The 21,374-nt window shown below is 41.7% G+C and overlaps 1 protein-coding gene and 1 long non-coding RNA gene across 2 annotated transcripts; one reads left to right on the top strand and one right to left on the bottom strand.

Moving 5' to 3' along the window:
• Positions 1–303: 303 nt before the first annotated feature.
• On the bottom strand, positions 304–5,419 carry LOC139027566 (uncharacterized). The gene is made up of 2 exons (XR_011479680.1): positions 5,277–5,419; positions 304–5,029 (listed from the first exon to the last, which is right to left on the bottom strand). It is a non-coding gene; the product is annotated as an uncharacterized lncRNA (long non-coding RNA).
• Positions 5,420–5,656: 237 nt separating this feature from the next.
• On the top strand, positions 5,657–21,374 carry appl2 (adaptor protein, phosphotyrosine interaction, PH domain and leucine zipper containing 2). Its single transcript, XM_023985177.1, has 20 exons — positions 5,657–5,774; positions 11,578–11,676; positions 11,867–11,926; positions 12,210–12,281; positions 13,239–13,326; positions 13,461–13,502; positions 13,600–13,658; positions 14,658–14,804; positions 15,023–15,258; positions 16,175–16,363; positions 16,480–16,522; positions 16,741–16,797; positions 18,680–18,774; positions 18,929–19,084; positions 19,192–19,244; positions 19,344–19,518; positions 19,630–19,666; positions 19,950–20,105; positions 20,222–20,269; positions 20,377–21,374. Exons 1-20 carry the CDS (start codon positions 5,721–5,723, stop codon positions 20,506–20,508), a joined length of 1,998 nt encoding a protein of 665 aa, XP_023840945.1. The 5' UTR covers positions 5,657–5,720; the 3' UTR covers positions 20,509–21,374.

The following is a 21,374-nucleotide window of genomic DNA, read 5'->3' as shown; positions in this document are numbered from 1 at the left end:
AACGTTAGCCTGCCTAGCTGGAACTTCTGAAGAAGGAAAATGTTTTATTTCTACAAAAACATATTTACTTTTTACGAGACGTGTTTGTGCCGTCAGGTGCATTAGTAGCAKAATTTCTATTATTTGCATTAGTTTTTACTTACACTTGTATGTTGACTTCTCCATTGATGTTGTTTTGTAAGTTTTCGAGGACTTTTCTTAGCGGATGTCCAATCGTCACGAATTGAATTGTGGGGAGTTTCAGGCCCCGGAGTGAACATAATTGTACACTCGCAAAGCTGACTAAAAACGAGGACTGGAGGCTTACTTTTAAAAATTTTATTTTATTTTATTAYCAACAAATCAATACAGGAAGGACATGTGGGAACACAAGTATATATACATAATATACAATATACCCTTGGGCTATGGGGTACAATATCACATTACACAAGGACCTTAAGGGACATACATACYCTTATTCTTCTAACTAATTTGTTAGTAGAGTATTTAGTTGTCTTAAAATACAGTTCAATTTATTTTTGTAAGGTAAGAAAATGTGGTGTTTTGTTTGTAAATTTACATTTGTGAACATGAAATTTGTCCAAAAGAATAATGAAATTAATTACATAAAAATGTTTCAGCTTATTTCTATCGTAGGARTGGGGGGCTTACGTTGCAAACTTCCCTTGCTTGGCTAATCATTTGGCCTGGACTGCAGTCCTGTTCAATTTTCACCTGGTGCAAAACACGCCTACCTGGGCGCCCAAACCAGATTAATCGAATCTCCTAACTTGTTCAACACATAGCATCAGCAATCCAGGGTTAAAATACATCATTGGTCAGGACATCATACTTGCATGACTGCTCATTGGTGTTTTTTTATACCTTTTTAAAAATATATATTTTTTATTGTAAAGCAATTCTACAATATAGAAAAAACAAACCGAGTATACAACATATCGTATACAAACAACCACAGGAGGCTGCTGAAGGGAGGATGGCTCATAATAATGGCTGGAACAGAATCAAATACATTGAAACAATGTGTTTGATTTATTAGATACCATTCCACTGATACTGCTCCAGCCATTACCATGAGCTCACCTTCCCCAATTAAGGTTCCACCAGGGTAATACAGAAAATACATTATATACTGAACAAAAATATGAACGCAACATGCAACATTTTCACTGAGTTACGGTTCATATAAGGAAATCAGTAAATTTAAATATATTCATTAGGCCCTAATCTATGGATTTCACAAGAACTGGGACTTTTGCAGCTTCCAGGAATTGTGTACAGATCCTTGTGACATGGGACCATGCATTATAATGCTGAAACATGAGGTGATGGCGGCGGATGAATGGCACGACAATGGGCCTCAGGATCTCATCACGGTATCTCTGTGCATATATGCCATCAATAAAATGCAATTGTGTTCGTTGTTCGTAGCTTACGACATGCATGTGGTCTGCAGTTGTGAGGCCGGTTGGACGTACTGCCAAATTCTCTAAAACAAAGTTGGAGGCGGCTTATGGTAGAGAAATTAACATTCAATTATCTGGCAACAGCTCTGGTGGACATTCCTGCATGCCAATCGCACTGCTCCCTCAAAACTTGAGACGTCTGTGGCATTGTGTTGTATGAGAAAACGGCACATTTTATTGTCCCCAGCACAAGGTGTAATGATCATGTTGTTAAATCAGCTTCTTGATATGCCACACCTGTCAGATGGATGGATTATCTTGGCAAAGGAGAAATGCTCACTAAAAGGTATGTTAACAAATTTGTGCACAATATTTGAGAGAAATACGTTTTTTGTGAGTAGGAACATTTCTGGGATCTTTTTTTCACCTCATGAAACATGTGACCAACACTTTACATGCTGCGTTTATATTTTTGTTCAGTGTATAAAGACCTTGTAAAAAGTACAAACATCAAGAGTTTTGATTGCTTTTTTGTTATGAGAAGAAATTGTATTTATATATTTTAAAATTGAATTATTATTTTTGACAGAGGTTTTAGACTCTGTTTAGAGCGTTGGGCCAGTAACCGAAAGGTTGCTATATATATATATATATATAGTTGAAGTCGGAAGTTTACATACACTTAGTTTGGAGTCATTAAAACTCGTTTTTCAACCACTCCACAAATTTCTTGTTAACAAACTATAGTTTTGGCAAGTCGGTTAGGACATCTACTTTGTGCATGACACAAGTAATTTTTCCAACAATTGTTTACAGACAGATTATTTCACTTATAATTCACTGACTGTGCCTTGAAACAGCTTGGAAAATTCCAGAAAAGGATGCCATGGCTTTAGAAGCTTCTGATAGGCTAATTGACATAATTTGAGTAAATTGGAGGTATACCTGTGGATCTATTTCAAGGCCTACCTTCAAACTCAGTGCCTCTTTGCTTGACATCATGGTAAAATCAAAAGAAATCAGTCAAGACCCCAGAATTTATTTTTTGACCTCCACAAGTCTGGTTCATCCTTGGGAGCAATTTTCAAATGCCTGAAGGTACCACATTCATCTGTACAAACAATAGTACGCAAGTATAAACACCATGGGACCACGCAGCCGTCATACCGCTCAGGAAGGAGACACGTTCTGTCTCCTAGAGATGAACGTACTTTGGTGTGAAAAGTGCAAATAAATCCCAGAACAGCAAAGGACCTTGTGAAGGTGCTGGAGGAAACAGGTACAAAAGTATCTATAGCCACAGTAAAAAAAAGTCAAATTTCGACATTACCTGAAAGGCTGCTCAGCAAGGAAGAAGCCACTGCTCCAAAACCGCCATAAAAAAGCCAGATTACGGTTTGCAACTGCATATTGGGACAAAGATCGTACTTTTTGGAGAAATGTCCTCTGGTCTGATGAAACAAAAATAGATCTGTTTGGCCATAATGACCATCGTTATGTTTGGAGGAAAAAGGGGGATGCTTGCAAGCCGAAGAACACCATCCCAACCGTGAAGCGCAGGGGTGGCAGCATCATGTTGTGGGGGTGCTTTGCTGCAGGAGGGACTGGTGCACTTCACAAAATAGATGGCTTCATGAGGAAGTAAAATTATGTGGATATATTGAAGCAACATCTCAAGACATCAGTCAGGAAGTTAAAGCTTGGTCGCAAATGGTTCTTCCAAATGGACAATGACCCCAAGCATACTTCCAAAGTTGTGGCAAAATGGCTTAAGGACAACAAAGTCAAGGTATTGGAGTGGCCATCACAAAGCCCTGACCTCAATCCTATATAATATTTGTGGGCAGAACTGAAAAAGTGTGTGTGAGCAAGGAGGCCTACAAACCTGACTCAGTTACACCAGCTCTGTCAGGAGGAATGGGCCAAAATTCACCCAACTTATTGTGGGAAGCTTGTGGAAGGCTACCTGAAACGTTTGACCCAAGTTAAACAATTTAAAGGCAATGCTAACAAATACTAATTGAGTGTATGTAAACTTCTGACCCACTGGGAATGTGATGAAAGAAATCAAAGCTGAAATAAATCATTCTCTCTACTATTATTCTGACATTTCACGTTCTTAAAATAAAGTGATGATCCTAACTGATCTAAGACAGGTAATTTTTACTTGGATTTAATGTCAGGAATTTTGAAAAACTGAGTTTAAATGTATTTGGCTAAGGTGGATGTAAACTCCTGACTTCAACTGTGTGTGTGTGTATATATATATATACAAACACACGTATACATATACATCTATATCAGAAGTTGGCTTCAGAACCAAGTGCACAATTAGTCTGTGCATCACTATTTCGAACTATGATCAGTCAGACCTACTTTCATACAGTAGGTCTTGAATCAATTGATTATCTTTTCCAAAAACATTTCAGTCATTTTGATTATTTTTCCTTTTTCGTCAACTTTTCTTTCTAGAGTCCGTTGTACTGCTTCTCCTCACCCTTTATTGACTGTTCTATTTTTCTTTTATTGGCTTTTTTCAGCCCTTATCTCCCTTTCTACTGTCCGTGGTATATCTTGAAGCACTCAATGTGCAGTGGCACTTTGCATTTCTCACATGCATAGGTAGTGCGTTTGTCACAATGATGACATCTCTGGAACCGGTGCATCGTGTTGATTGTCCAGTGAGAAGCTTTGTCATATCTTGCCTGATCTTCAACTGTAGCAGCCAGTAGAGATCTCCTTCCGTGGCTCAGTGGTTTCGTGCCAAACTTTTGCATAAAAGAGTGTGCCACTATCCATGAGAAGGTGAGCAGGTTGATTGTCCCTCCCATAACATCTCTGTAAAATAAATGGCTGTTTTCGAGTGCACTTTTGCGAGACCATACAAAGATGGGCCACCACCACTTCTTAGAACTGATGGATATATGGTATCTTGAAACCTGCAGGTTGTGAAGTTCAACACCACCCATGTGCTCATTGTATCGGTTGATGCATTTTGTTGTAGGACTTTGTCAAAAGGCACATCGCTCCTTGTTCCATCTCTTGACAGAGGTCTCACTGTATTTCTCCATGTTTGTTGCCTCTGTGACAATGTTATTGTCTTTCTAACGGGCCAGCAACTTGTCTCCTTGGGTCAGAACCTCAGAGGTTCACCGGGGTAACTTCATGAAGTCTTTCTGTGGCTTGAATAGGACATCAAAACAGACGATTTTGCCTCATCGTTCCAGAGCTCCCTTATCCTCTTTTTGTCATTTCATCGAGGAGTGCAAGCATAGTGAAGAGGTTGTCATGAAGGAACTTGCAACCATGAGGCGCCTGAGATTGCTCTGCAACACCAAGTACGACACTGGGTCCATGACCCAACCCAGTCTCAGGGAGGAGAGAATGTGGGGTGGTGAGGGGTAGGTCATCATCACTGATAACGTTGTTCCTGTCATGATCTGTTTGCATAGGTTCAGCATATACATTCAACAGCCTAGCTGGCAAATGGCCTGTCTCCCCCTCATAGTCCATATCTGACCCATCACTATCACAATCTCTGAGGGATAACTGCAATGTTGCACGTCTTGTGTGGGCAGTCACCTAGATCCATCATATCCAGAACTTGACTCAAAGTGAAACTAAAAGAAAGAACAGAGTAGAAAGTTAGGTAGAACAAGAACTATGTATGTGTATAAGTATGTGTATACCTAGACACACTGTGTTATCCCGCCGGTCACTATTGTTTCCGTCAACATGTTTACACATTCTATGACCACACTGAACAAAGTTGAGTAATTGCAAATGCATATATCAATACTAGACACCTTAAAGATGATGTGTACCAAAAATCTTTGTCCTATCTTTATGTTAACATAATTTACTAACCTTTTGTTTGAGAGCTTTGATGCAGCCATCCTCTTCTCATGGTGCAACCAGGAAGTAAACAGCTCTGGTCATGTGACAATCTACAATAAACATGTGACACTGCACATATTTCATTGAGACCCTTTATTATTTCAATATTTACTGGAAATGCATTGATATATCATTCAGTAAAGATTTTTGAGCCTTTGAACTGAAAACGTTTTTTACGGTCACTATTGTGACTGATGGGATTAAATAGGTTAACTGACTAACCTAGTTAAATAAAGGTTAAATAAAAAAATAAAAWAWAAAAATATGGAATTTAGCTAAAAGACCTCTCACTGTTCGCTAAAGGACCGCCTACAAAATGCTAATTTACGTGTCACCCACATCCGCACAAAGCTCTCTGGGAAAGAGAGTCCACTCGCTAAATAATTCAAGCCTGTTCTCTTCGCTGTGAACAAGATGCCGGGCGTCCATAAATTGCTTTTAGAGGAGGCTTTGCAGGACAGTCCTCAGGTAGGTCTATACTATTTAATGTTATGTGCTGTTATTGAGAGGAATGGTATTGCAGGAGATGCCAAATTGGGCAATCCGGCTCCACTGTTGTAGGCTATAGTACTCTAGTCGACGATGAATGACAGCTTTGAATTGCCTCATTCTTATAGGAATGTAGCCTATTCCACTCATTGGCTATGTATCCGATACAAAGTTGATACAATGTGTCACAAATCGTAATTGTTATCAGGAACAWATCCCGCCTCTAATTTGCATATTGCTCGAGATTCGAGAAGGGCTTTCCCTGTCTAGTCTTGAGCAGTATCGTGATGAGTCGCGCATCGCCCAATTAGTAGGTCGGATGTTGATAAAGTCTGCGTCAAAACATCGATTAGTTGTTTATTGTGACAGTCACAGTCTTCTTTGGACTATTTTGGGGTGCGATTGACATGGATTATTTGTTTGACAAAATAAGTGTTCATATCTGTTGGTTCTGAAAACACCCCGATTCGGGCCTATTTTACGGGCTGTGGGAGGGGTTTTTGAGTATTAGAATCCATTGGAATTGGTCAACCCAACTATGGGACTTAATGGACTGCACATGTGGAATATTTTTTTTTAAGGCACTGACTAAACCTAATCGTCCTCAGTAGCTTTGATGGTGTGGAGATGTAATCCAGTTAATCGGTTTAGTTTACTGTTTAAATAACACTATCTTAATAACGCTTACTGTAATACTACTTAATATCAGTTAGGCTAAGAGTATTCTTGATATCGTTCACTTCCAGACACAACCAAATGTAGGCTACATTTCTTTAGCCTAGGCTACTTCACTGGCACTTATGCTACAATAGGCGGTGTCAGAAAAATCTAGCATACATGAAATCACATTATCTGGTCGTCTTCATTATGTATGTAGCTTATGGCTGACTCCTCTGAGTTTGATAAAAATTCAACATATGCCTGGGGTTTATGTCTAGCTCTGCATAGTTCAGCATAGTTCTTCCTCTTCAAATCAAGGAATCAATTTGAGTGAGTCACTCTAAATCCAGGGACTAGAACATGTCAAGACGCACATCTGCATTGCATTACTGTGGCGTTTTAAAAATGTAATGCAGATGCATCTGATAGTAATATAGACTATGCCTACAAAATGGTGTGTAAATATGAACCTATACACAAGATAAGGTTGTGTTCCTCTTTGCTGCATCCATACCAGTTTAGGGACAGATTGATATTTACTGGGGAGGAGGGGCTGGTCCAACTCACATGACCCTACCCATGTACTGTACAATAAATTGAACACTCAAAATKATGTTTACGACCAAAAATAACAACTGTAGTGACCCTGTGTCTATAAACGTGGATATCAACTTTGCATCTTCAGCATGCTTTTGTGGCACAGTGATGCCACGCAGGGCTATGAGCCAGAAGGTTGAGGGTTCACCAACCACCACAGATGAGCTCAGTCTTCCTGCCTGTTTCATTACACTACAATCAGAGCTGGCTGCAGACAATGATCAGCTAGGGGGAAATCAAATTTTCAACATTATGATGCCATATTTATAATTATATATAATATATGCAACAAATTTTCCACCAAGAGGTTTCTGTGTCTATGCACTACACAACATAAACAAAGCATACTGACTTCGAGCACTTCACCATCATTGTTTGTGTTTCAACACCACAATAAATAGACAATGTCAATCTCAACAAACAGAAAATACATCCCTCCCTACCTTGTATGCTTACCCAGTATCAAAGGCTTGGCTTGACAATCTCCGATAGTCATAAATGTTGTTGGTGTTTTGTAACAAGGTTTCTTTCCATTAATTATTTGCTGCATTGATTGGATTGATTGATTTTGATTTTATTGGTCAGTGAAATAAAAATACAGATTTACACCAATATTTTTTTTTAAAGTGACCAGGATTTCACTATAAAGTCGGGGACTTATTTCTATTGTGGTCTCTGCTCAACCTCCAGATGAGTATGAGGGGGGAGTTTAAGTACAATTCTTACAAGCTTGTTTTGCTAAGGGCTTATTCTTTAGATGTTTGGGGCTGCTGGTGAACCATGATGTGCAGGCATAATCAAAGTGACACTGGACTAGCYCACTTGCCAGAGTCTTTAGGGTGTCTATAGCTAGGTTCACATCCAATTGGTGACAGATTTTCATGTGAATATTCAACAATAGTTCTAAAAACCTCACGGTCTACCTCACGGATCAGCTGTCAAATTTGAGCAATAAATGTATCAGTGCATTGCATGCAAAGGCTTAGGTGTCCACTGTATGATATTTATATATTCAGTACCAGTCAAAAGTTTAGACACTCATTCAAGGGTTTTTCTTTATTTTTACTATTTTCTACATTGTGGAATAATAATGAAATAACATATGGAATCATGTAGCAACCAAAAAAGTATTGGTCAAATATCCCTTATACAGCCTGGAGGTGTGTTGGGTCATTGTRCTGTTGAAAAACGAATTAAAGTCCCACTAAGTGCAAACCAGATGGGATGGTGTATCGCTGCAGAATGCTGTGGTAGCCATGCTGGTTAAGTGTGCCTTGAATTCTKAATAAATCACAGACAGTGTCACGAACAGAGCACCCCCACACCATCACACCTCCTCCTCCATGCTTCACGGTGGGAACCACACATGCGGAGATCATCCGTTCACCTACTCTGCATCTCACAAAGACAAAGTGGTTYGAACCAAAAATATAAAATTTGGACTCATCAGACCAAAGGACAAACTTCAAACGGTCTAATGTCCACTGCTCWTGTTTCTTGTCCCAAGCAAGTCTCTTCTTATTGGTGTCCTTTCATAGTGGTTTCTTTGCAGCAATTCAACCATGAAAGACTGATTCACGCAGTCTCCTCTGAACAGTTGATGTTGAGATGCGTCTGTTACTTGAACTCTGTGAAGCATTTATTTGGGCTGCAATTTCTGAGACTGGTAACTCTAATGAACGTATCCTCTGCAGCAGAGGTAACTCTGGGTCTTCCATTCCTGTGGCGGTCCTCATGAGAGCAGGTTCATCATAGCACTTGATGGTTTTTGCGACTGCACAACAATTCTTGACATTTTCCGGATTGACTGACCTTTCATGTCTGAAAGTAATGATGGACTGTCATTTCTCTTTGCTTATTTGAGCTGTTCTTGCCATAATTAGGACCTTGGTATTTTACCAAAGTAGGGCTATCTTCTCTATACCCCTGCTTTGTTACAACACACGGATTGGCTCAAACGCATTAAAAAGGAGAAATTCCACAAATGTACTTTTAACAAGGCACACCTGTTAATTCAAATGCATTCCAGGTGACTACTCATGAAGCTGGTTGAGAGAATGCCAAGAGAAGCTGTCATCAAGGCAAAGGGTGGCTAATTTGAAGGATCTCAAATATATCTATATATTTTTTTGGTTAGTACATGATTCCATATGTGTTATTTTCATAGTTTTGATGTCTTCACTATTATTCTAAAATGTAGAAAATAGTCAAAATAAAAGAAAAATCCTTGGAGTGAGTAGGTGTGTCTAAACATTTGACTGGGTACTGTACATACATACATACAGGAAGAGAAGCTTAGGCCTAACCCCAGAGCGACAGAACACGGTGGCATGCTATGACACACTGACATGCATTTATTTTTGTCAGATGGCTTCTCCTATACTAATACCGAAGGAGGGTAATTTTCAATCCGAAAATACATGAAGTTGGAAGTGTTTACATCCACCTTAGCCAAAATACATTTAAACTCAGTTTTCTTAACAATTTCTGACATTTAATCCTAGTAAAAATTCCCTGTCTTAGGTCAGTTAGGAACACCACTTTATTTTAAGAATGTGAAATGTCGAATAATAGTAGAGAGAATTATTTATTTCAGATTGTTTTCTTTCATCACATTCCCAGTGGGTCAGAAGTGTACATACACTCAATTAGCATTTGGGTAGCATTGCCTTTAATATGTTTAACTTGGGTCAAACGTTTTCAGGTTGCCTTGCACAAGCTTCCACATATGGGGTGGGATTTTGGCCCATTCCTCCTGACAGAGCTGGTGTAACTGAGTCAGTTTTGTGGCACTCTTGCTCGCGACACGCTTTTTCAGTTCTGCCACAAATTGTCTATAGGATTGAGGTCAGGGCTTTGTGATGGCCACTCCAATACCATTGACTTTGTTGTCCTTAAGCCATTTTGCCACAACTTTGGAAGTATGCTTGGGTGTCATTGTCCATTTGGAAGACCATTTGCGACCAAGCTTTAACTTCCTGACGGATGTTTTGAGATGTTGCTTCATTATATCCACATAATTTCCCTCCTCAATGGTGCATCTATTTGTGTAAGTGCACCAGTCCTCCAGCAGCAAAGCACCCCACAACATGATGCTGCCCCCTGTGCTTCACGGTTTGGGATGGTGTTCTTCAGCTTTGCAAGCATCCCCTTTTTCCTCCAAACAACAATGGTCATTATGGCAAATCTGTTCTATTTTTGTTTCATCAGACCAGAGGACATTTCTCCAAAAAGTACGATCTTCGTCCCCATGTGCAGTTGCAAACCGTAGTCTGGCTTTTTATGGTGGTTTTGGAGCATTGGCTTCTCCTTGCTGAGCGGCCTTTCAGGTTATGTCGATATAGGACTCGTTTTACTGTGGGATATAGATACTTTTGTACCTGTTTCCTCCAGCATCTTCACAATGTCTTTGCTGTTGTCTAGCTGGGATTGATTTTGCACTTTTTTGCACAAAGTACGTTCATCTCTAGGAGACAGAACGCGTCTCCTTCCTGAGAGGTATGACGGCTCGCGTGGTCCCATGGTGTTTATACTTGCGTACTATTGTATGTACAGATGAGCGTGGTACCTTCAGGCATTTTGGAAATTGCTCCAAGGATGAACCAGACTTGTGGAGGTCTACAATTGTTTTTCTGAGTTTTGGCTGATTTTCCATGCATGATGTCAAGCAAAGAGGCACTGGGTTTGAAGGTAGGCTTGAAATAGATCCACAGGTACAGCTCCAATTGACTCAAATTATGTCAATTAGCTCATACAGAAGCTTCTAAAGCCATGACATCCTTTTCTGGAATTTTCCAAGCTGTTTCAACTTAGTGGTATGTAAAACTTCTGACCACTGGAATTGTGATACAGTGAATTATAAATTAAGTAATCTGTCTGTAACATTGTTGGAAAAATTACTTGTGTCATGACAAAGTAGATAGTTTAGTTTGTTCAACAAGAAGTTTGTGGAGTGTTGAAAAACGAGTTTTAATGACTAACCACTAAGTGGATGTGAACTTCCGAACTTCAACTGTATGTTAATAAAGATAACTATCAAGTTCAACTGTCGCAGTCAGTTGGAGGCCGGGCGTACTGCTTTTACATTTCATCGGCCTGAAGTAAGCTACAAGCTTAATAATAGCCACACCATACCAAACCTTCATAAAGGTTTCTAAACTTTATCAGGGTAATATCAAAAGTAAGTATAGCCATTGTWTATAGGGAAAATACGAGCAGAAGAGTGAATGTAAACCAGGGGGAAAAAATGCACAACCCTCCCGTGCCCCCGAAAAAAAACCGTACTACCCCCCCCTATTTTGGACCACCCCTCCCCCCTTTACATTTCGATCTGTTCCTTACCACACCACACCTTTTATCGAAACAATTACAGGTTAATAACAGSTGAACAATCAGGCTAAAGGTCTTAAAAGCCCGACAATTAGGCTTATAACAGTGCCTGTCTGCCTGTTGATTCTATTGTCATTCTCAGTCTGCCTGGCTGTCAATGATCATATATTTCAGTATGTCCCTCTGTCTGCTTCAGACTCGCTCCTTGCTCAGTGTGTTTGAGGAAGATGCAGGAACACTCACAGACTACACCAACCAGCTGCTTCAGTCTATGCAGAGGGTGTATGGAGCCCAGGTAACACACACGCACGCACGCACGAACAAAAGCCTGTGTCCAATCCAATTTGAAGAGTCATYGATTTTATTTTGGAGAGCATACWATAGCTTAGTTTGCATGATGTGTSCCGTTTCTGATAGTTAGTTTCCTGTAAGAGGGGTCATCCAGGGGATAAACTGCTAATAACATCACTTCCTGTGTTCGTCAGAYTGAGATGGGATTGGCTACAGAACAGCTGTCCAGACAGCTACTGGAATATGAGAAGCAAGTAAGTATTTTCCTACTGAGAATATTGGACAACACTCATGCGCTTAACTGCAGTGTATTGTGATGCAACCTGCTGCCTCACGTTATTTCAGAAAGCACAAAACTCTGCATTCTACCATTTGGATTTATAAGCATATTGTCCCTTTTACAGGAGAAGGCAACATGTCAGCACTGATGATAATTGTGTATTTTTTACGTAATAGCCTCAAGTGTATTACTCTTTGGAATGTGCTAGAGGAAGTGCTTTTTGGAATGTTTAAGTCACTGTCTTTTTTTCCCTCCAGAATTTTGCCCTTGGTAAAGGTGATGAGGAGGTGATCAGCACACTGCAGCAATTRGCCAAAACTGTGGGGGAGGTGAGGCTCATGCATCAGTGTGTTTGTGTTACTGTGTTTGTGCTACTGTGTTTGTGCGCATATAGGGGATGTATTGCATGTATATTGGGGTGCAACAGTCTTGGAATCTATGGAGGTAAGAAGAAAACCAAAATTTMATATACCAAAAATAACCTGTCACATTTGTATAAATCGGGAGTTGAATAAAAGGTTTCCCCTTATCATTACAATGAACACATTTCATCATTGGAGCTTTGATAAATTCTCTGTAGAGGCTATGGGGCGCAGGCTGCCAGGATGAGAGGTAGACAGGTGGAGGTGTAGCCAGATAGAGAATCACTCTGGCTGGCCTGGAGGTGTAGTCTAGTGGTGGGAGTGTTTGGARGGATGGACTGAGCAGCAGGGGGCCTTGCTAGCCTGTGGTGGAGTGGCATTAGAGCAGCCACAAAGAAATGAGGTCATTGTTTGGCCTTCTAACCCAACAACTTGTGCCTAGAGCATACATCCATCTCCCTGCAGGTTATACCTAATCCTGCTCTGACCTTTGTTCCACAGTCCACAATAAACTGAAGAGGTTTTAGGTTTTCCACAGTGTTTACTTGATAGATTATTTAGCATTTCTGAATTCGGCTTCTTTAAAGATCACTCACATTTAATTAATCTGTTAGTAACTAAATGCACCAACCAGTCCAGGTCGAGGATAGCCGCATAGGGTATTATGCTTAATATTGATAACAAATTACAGGATTAAATTAATCTGCAGACCAAGAAAATGTGTTTTGGCTGGCTCTCAAATTGCAGAATGGAGATTGATCACCACATTCTGATCAGTCATTTTAATTAACTGCTTTTGAACTCATTTTTGAACCACAATCAATCATCCCCTGCTGTTTTCAGGGATTACAGGAGAGCCGAGGGTGCCTCTGGGTAATTTAGGTTTGGTGTAAGGCTGAGTGTGTCTGTCTCTGTTCTACCCAGCTGAACACACTACACTCAGAGCTGGCCTCTCAGATGGCTGACAGAATGATTTTCCCCATGATCCAGTTCAGAGAGAAAGACCTTACAGGTAGACACAATTTACAAACATCTGCTTATCAGCCTGTTGCTTTCATACATTTTTGAATACAATTTCCGTGTGTTTGATGCAGACTTTTTGCGTTGTCGTGGTTTTTGACACTGAGTCTCTATTTGACTTCTCAGAGATAAGTACTTTAAGAGAAGTATTTGGCATCGCCTCTGATGGTATGTATGTTCCAGCATTTGATATGATTTTGTTTCGGAGTTGTTACAACACAGCAGCTGATCGTCAGACTCATGTCTACAACCTTCCCCTTCACAGAGCACGAGGCTGCCATGGTCAAGTACAGCAGACTGCCCAAGAAGAAGGAGAATGAGAAGGTAGTGATGGGGACTGATGTGTACTAGCCAAACCTCTAACAGTACAACAATGCACTGGAAGTGTCTGTAGGCTTGGATGAGATCTTTAAGAGTCAGGGCCCTCAGCGAAGCTCACAAAATAATTTTAGACCTAAGCCACCCCCTGTACCCAGACTTTGAACTACACCCCCCCCCCCCCCCCCCGTAGGAAAAACAGAACTAGATAATAATTTGTGTCAGGTGTTAGATCCCTTCTAAACAGCTTGGGCTAATGTTCCTATCAACCCAGTAAGGCCAGCAGGCTAGTCTCTTCTTATTGCAACGTAACTGTTATGAATGTTTTATTGTCAATTTGTTTTCTACTGTATTTAAATGCCACTTTAAACATGTACTGCAACAAAATGCCCCCATGGGGACAACAAAGTCAGTAAAGCTGGTACTATTAGATGACATGTACTACTGTATAACTGCCTCATAATAGTTGAGAGGTCATGACATACTTCAGTTGAGGTGATGTTGCTCTATTTTTATTTATTTTTATTTTTTTTAGCGTTATTTTACCAGGTAAGTTGACTGCTGACTCTTATACACATCTAGATGTGTATAAGAGACAGCCCCTACTCTTACGATAAGTGCCATGGGATCTTTAATGACCTCAGAGAGTCAGGACACCCGTTTAACGTCCCATCCGAAAGACGGCACCCTACACAGAGCAGTGTCCCCAATCACTGCCCTGGGGAATTGGGATCTTTGTTTAGACCAGAGGAAAGAGTGCCTCCTACTGGCCCTCCAACACCACTTCCAGCAGCACCTGGTCTCCCATCCAGGGACTGACCAGGACCAACCCTGCTTAGCTTCAGAAGCAAGCCAGCAGTGGTATGCAGGGTGGTATGCTGCTGGCATATAGCTCTCCCACTGATTAACTGGGTATTTGGGTTAGTAATTACTTGCGTGCTTGTGAGTGCATATGCTTGTGTGTGTGTGTGTTTGTGTCTCACGAACTACTGTGTTGTGGTGCAGGTGAAGGCAGAGTTGGTGGGGGAGGTGGCCTACTCCAGGAGGAAGCAACACCAGGCCTCCATGCAGTATTACTGTGCCCTCAATGCCCTGCAGTACCGCAAGAGAGTAGCTATGCTGGAGCCCATGCTAGGATACACACAGGCCCAGGTACAACCACCATAGTCAATACAAACYCACACCCAAACCCCTACTACAAGTAGTAAACCAGTCATTAAACCAATATCAACACAGACTTTATTCCTACCTCAAGTCAACTACAGTATGTAAATAAACCAGGATAGCACACATTGCTGTGGTCCCACAGCAAGTCAGAACTGGAGAAGCAATGAATGCTCAGATGTCTTCTGTCTTTGTGTCCCTCTCAGATCCATTTCTATAAGAAAGGCATGGATCTAGTCTCCAAGAAAATGGACAGCTTCCTGGTGTCAGTGTCCAGCATGACACAAAGTATCCAGGCTCAGTTGGACTCGGAGGCTGAGGCCATGCGTCTGACCCAGCGAGAGCTGCTCTCCATGGAGGATACTGTGTACATGCCCGACCGTGACCCCGTCCCAGTCAACCGAACGCTTATACAGAAGGCAGGCTACCTCAATATCAGGAAGTAAGGATAACTTTGCTTTCATTGTTTCAAGGGTGTTTTCTTAAAATGTGTCTACCATGCATCTGATGTCTCTTCTCCTTGTTTCATGGTTTCAGGTCTTTCTGGTATTCATGGGTCTTTTTTATTATTCCCTATCAAAGGAAACTTTAMTTGCGCCTGTTTTAATCCATTACACTCCAATAAAAATGTGTCTCAATGTTACACTCATTGTACTTCAGAGAAAGCAATTTGTTTGTCAGCCCTGGCTGTCAGCTACAATTCTAGTTACATATAAGAAGGTAGAATTGCAGAACCAACATTGTGCTTTAGTAAAGGCAGGCAAGTAGCCTAGCGGTTAAGCGCATTGGGACTGTAACCGAAAGATCGCTGATTCAAATCCCCGAGCAGACTAGGTGACAAATCTGTCGCTGTGCCCTTGAGCAAGGCACTTAACCCTAATTGCTCCTGTAATCGCTCTGGATAAGAGCGTCTGTTAAATGACTAAAATGTCAAATTACATTAAAATGCCAGAGCTGTCAGATGCAGTCTTTTCCTCATATACTTTGCCAGTCTTTMACAAATGTCTGCAGCACAAAAGAAAASGTTCTGCAGAAAGCAATTTTATTTAATGACACATCCATGTCATCTGAGTCATCCATACATAATTGTAGAGAAGTTTCTTGATTTGACTTCTCAGCACTTTCTGAGTGCTTTTGCTGTAGATTTCCWATTTTAGGTCCATTCGCTGAGTCATGGAGACGGCAGCTGCTCCAAATCTGTGACCTGGGTCGTATTCACTAGGAACAAAACGGAAGCAAACGGGCAAAAAAGGCAGGAGGGACTACCTGAACGCTTGTTCTCGCTTTCAAAAGTTTTTTTCTACTTTTTGCTATGGTGTACACTAATGAACACGGTCCTGTCCTGCTTTCCCTCACAGTAAGACGGGCCTGGTGACAACAGCCTGGGACCGCCTTTACTTCTTTACCCAGGGAGGGAACCTCATGTGCCAGCCACGAGGGGCTGTGGCAGGGGGCATGGTGCTGGACCTGGATAACAGCTCCGTCATGGCCGTAGAGTGCGAGGACAGACGCTACTGTTTTCAGATCACCTCCCCCTCCGGTAAAACGTACGCTAAACCTTCACTGAACCTCCCCAAGACCATGGTCCYACACAGAGTTGTGAGAATAAGTTGRATTGTCCTACAAAYCAATGTGCTTTAATTTTGTTCTTGTGATGTTGCAGGTCAATGATTCTACAAGCAGAGAGCAAAAAGGAGTACGAGGAAGTATGTATCATATCAGTCAAATCTTTTGTATCTGTTTGTTTTCTAGGATTCTTTCATCCATGTGTTAAAAGCCATTTCTACACATTCAATCATGTTRGTTTTTCTGGCCTGCTTGTCACAAGCAGAGGAACTATTTGAAATCTCTGATGTTTGTTGAGAGATGGCTGTCAAATACGGCCAATACTAGTCTAATACTAACTTCTGTTTCTTCTCCCCAGTGGATTTGCACTTTGAACAACATTTCCCGACAGATCTACCTGACTGACAACCCTGAGGTAAAGTGCATATTATATACCACCTCTAGAACCAGCTYGTTATAACGATACTTATCAACTAAAATGAAGTAGTGGTAAATCAGTCATTTTTCCTAGCACTTAAAAGCAGTTGTGATGAATAATCAATACTATGTAGGATCTTAATTTGATCACCCTGTCGCAGGAGAACTTTCCTGCYACGCAGGACATTTTAAACGTGTAGTGTATTTGAGGTTTTAAAAGGCTTCTGAAGTTTGTAATTTCCACTMTGACATTTCAGACTTGATTTTCCCTTACAAAAAATGTACCAACCCCTACACAAATGTCCATGAATTATAATCTACATAATAATTCACATTTCCTCTTACTGCAGGATTATTTTCCTTCTGTATCAAACTCTCACATCTATCTGTATGTTGTGATAAGGCGAAGACACACCCTTTTGTTTTTAAACCAAGCCCATTCTGAGTAGCAACAGGGCAATGCGATTTCTGTGGGCACAGTGATCGACTGATAGAGGACAGGATGTTTCCAGCTCCAGAGTCCGGTCTGGTCTTGTTTTTAGCACATTTCCTGATTGTTTTAGAGCTGATACTGTAGCTCCCATGAGATATGTCTGAACTGTGATTTTAGTGTTTTATGACACAGACCTTGTCTTATCTAATGACCCTGAGGAGTCCACATTATCAGAGGCTGCTACTTCCACCCAGTTGAACTTCCACCCATTCCCCCTGCACATAGCAACACAGACAATCTGTCTATACGGTGGTGTGTATGCATGCTTACGTGTGTGTGCACCAGCGGGTTCTGCGTGTTTGGATGTGTGCTTTGCCATAATTTGTATACATTAACAAATGCATCGTCTGTTCTGTTGCTTCCTCTCTGCCCTCATGACTCCCTAGTTCCCCCCTGTAATTTGTTGGCTTCTTATTACATTTGGAATATTCTAAATCTGGCACAAATCAGACTAGGAAGTATGATGCAAACAACTGGTGGGTCAGTGTAAGGTCAAGTACTGCTTCCAATTGATACTTTTGATAGGCCTATATGGTGTACATAGCCTGTTATGTATTATGAATGTCTGATATACAGTACCAGTCAAGTTTGAACACACCTACTCATTCAAGGTTTTTCTTTATTTTTACTATTTTCTACATTGTAGAATAATAGTGAAGACATCAAATCTATGAAATAACACCTATAGAATCATGTAGTAAGCAAAAAAGGGTTAATATTTTATTTGAGATTCTTGAAAGTAGCCACCCTTTGCCTTGATGACAGCTTTGCACACTCTTGGCATTCTCTCAACATTTCATTCTGAGTGGAATGGACTCTGCAAGGTGTCGAAAGCGTTCCACAGGGATGCTGGCCCATGTTGACTCATGCGTCCTACAGGTGTGTCAATTTGACTGGACTATTCTTGATACACACAGGAAACTGTTGAGCGTGAAAAACCCAAGTGTTGCAGTTCTTGACACAAACCTGTGCGATAGGCACATAGAACAGAGTGTGGTATTAAGGCACTTAAAAATGTTGTCTTGTCCATTCACTTTCTGAATGGCACACACACACACAATACGTCTCAAAGCTTAAAAATCCTTCTTTAACCTGTCTCCTCCCCTTCATCTACACTGATTGAAGTGAATTTAACAAGTGACATCAATAAGGGATCATAGCTTTTACCTGGTCAGTCTGTCATGGAAAGAGCAGGTGTTCTTAATGTTTTGTATACTCGGTGTATTTGATCAGATGTCTGCTGTGCCTGCCTCAACCTATGTTTTCAATAGAATTAGCCAAACTACACCCTTTTGTGGCATCATGTGTTWCTCACAGAGCATAATGTTAGGACTGTTATCAGTATTACAGTGTAATGACAGAAGCTGCACCCTGTTCCCCTCTTTAGGCAGTGGCCATCAGACTGAACCAGACAGCCATCCAGGCGGTCACGCCCATCACCAGCTTTGAGAGGAGAGGAGAGGGCTCGCCCAACCCAGACAGGTTAGCCTCTCATGTAGAGGAACCACCTTGCTTTTCCTGGAAAATAAAGAGTATCGGCATGTGTTATTTCAGGAATTCTGATCGTGTACTCATCATACTTATACAAAAAAATATTTTTCACTCACTCGTCCTCTCCCTCCCTCTCTCTCTGCAGGGCTAAGCCAGGTGGGGTGCAGTCCTCTATCAGTGCGTCCCAGAAGAGCTCCAGTGCTCCAGTGGCAGAGGACCTTATAGTTCCAGGGACACCCATCCAGTTTGACATCATGCTGCCTGCCTCGGAGTTCCAGGACCAGAACAGGGTCGGAGGGAGGTAAAACCGTCACCATAGGGGCTGGTGTGTCAGAACCATTTCCTGTTTGCTGATGTGTCCAATAATAGCTCTACCAGGTTGAATAGTGTACATTTCCTCCCTGACAGGCGTACAAACCCATTCGGAGAAACAGATGACGACTGCTCCCCTGAAAGCGATGGTAGGAGTGTCTCCAGTCCAGTTTTCATTGGTGCCATACTCTTGTGCACTACATATCCCATGATCCTCTCTGTCTCCTGATGCGTGTGCGTGTCTGCAGACTCCCTGCTGCAGCAGGTGTTTGCGGTGCGGTTCCTGGGCTCCATGGCGGTGCGTTCGGGACAAACCCAGGAAGTGATCTATGAGGCCATGAGACAGGTGCTGGCGGCTCGAGCCATCCATAACATCTTCAGAACCACAGAGTCCCATCTCATGGTCACCAGCAGCTATCTCAGGTACAAACACAGGGCAGACAGGAGGCCCATGAAGTGCCTAGGGAGCTTAACATTGCRAATATGCATCGGCTCTGCTTGCTATGTTGAGAAATTGTGTTTCCTTTACGACAGGTTGATTGACCCCCGGACACAAGTCACAAGAATCAGTGTAAGTTCCATGGAAATCTTACTTAGTTGACGCTGATCACTGTAGGTTGGTGGCACCTTAATTGGGGAGGGAACGTGGTAATGGCACGAGTGGAATGGTATTAAACACATGGTTTGATGCCGCTCCGTTCCAGCCATTATTATGAGCCGTTCTCCCCTCAGCAGCCTCCACTGACTCTGATAGTAATCTATGTAATGAATGTGTATTGTCTGTTACCTAGTGCTTCATTCCTGGTGATAGCAGTAGGTATTCAGTATGAACGAATTCCTTCCTCRCCCCTCAGTTCCAGCTACAGGAGGTGACCCAGTTTGCGGCSCACCAGGAGAACGGCAGGCTGATGGGCTTCGTGGTTGAGGGGCGAGACTGGAGCGAGGGGACCGAGGAGGGAYAGCCCTCCTTTAGTGCGTTTGTCTTCGAGAGCAACACGGAGGGAGAGAAGGTAAGTATCAGAAAACACATTCATGTGCTGCATTCATTATGTGGGTTTACATGTTGTTTACTTGCCGTGGGTTAGTCAGTTTCAAAGTGTAATTCGTGTCATATCTTTATTCACAGATATGTTACACGATAAGCTTGGGGAAGGATATTATAGAAGCAAAGAAGGTTAGTTTTAAAATCTACATTTTTGAATTCTCAATCTAACCCTATAATGTTTGGTATTTCTATGCATCTGAATCTCTCTCTCTCTCTCTCTGTGTGTGTGTGTGTAGGACCCAGAGGCTCTAGCTCAGCTGATGAAAAACATGCCTCTGACCAACGATGGCAAGTTCCTCCTGCTGGACAGCGAGACGGGTGACACGGCTAARGGAGGAGCACCGGATGAGGAGGAGTCTGAGGCCTAGCCATGCCTCACAGTACCAGGACCAGGGGAGAGCGAGTCAGAGGTTCTCCCACAAAACGCCTCCTCACGTGGGGTTGCGATGTTCTCATGTGCCCTTCCCCCTGGCTCTAGTCTGGTACCTGTTGACCAGGAAACCCCCCTGGGTTTATATGGTGTATCTCTCTCATGACCACTGAAGTGATGTACAGTTACTTATACAAAAGGGACAATGTTTAGGTTGACTATTTTATCCCTTTATTTTCCCTGGTGGAATTAATATCCTCAGCCATCCTGTCAGTTTAAACTGTCAGTTTAAATCCCTTTCTCCAGCATGAATAMGTTTACATTTCATAGCTTTGAGTTTAGTGGTACTATTGTGTTAATAATGCTGCAGTATAATATTGTGTAGAGATGGCTGGCTATGATGACTTACATGTAGGTCTTGTCAGCAGCACTTCATATCACATTTATACTGTACATCTTTCATTCCAACGAGACCATAATGCACTTCCAAGGTTTCTATTTAATCAAAGGCTTGATGTCTGTAGCAGAATGCACTGACTTCAGATATTATCCGGCAACATTTATGAACTAAGGTTTTAATCTGAAGGAAGGACAGGTGAAGGTACTGTATAGTCAGAATTTTGGCYTACCATGTGACGCTAAACTCCCATTCCTTGTTGTCTGGGAGGCAGCAATAGATAATGAAGAATGTGACAATGAACCAACCATATGTGTCTTCGAACAGTGGGCATAGTGGCATAGAAGCCTGTTTGGGAGTATGAATGAGTCATGGTAGGGCAGAAACCATACAGTAAGATGATAGGCACATTGTCCCGTCCATTTCCTTAATGCTATTTTGTATTTTATAAACCACTACCTATAGAA

The sequence above is a fragment of the Salvelinus sp. IW2-2015 genome, linkage group LG4q.1:29 (assembly GCF_002910315.2).
Source record: "Salvelinus sp. IW2-2015 linkage group LG4q.1:29, ASM291031v2, whole genome shotgun sequence".
Classification (NCBI taxonomy): Eukaryota; Metazoa; Chordata; class Actinopteri; order Salmoniformes; family Salmonidae; genus Salvelinus; species Salvelinus sp. IW2-2015.
This window is presented reverse-complemented; position numbering and strand designations above follow the sequence as displayed.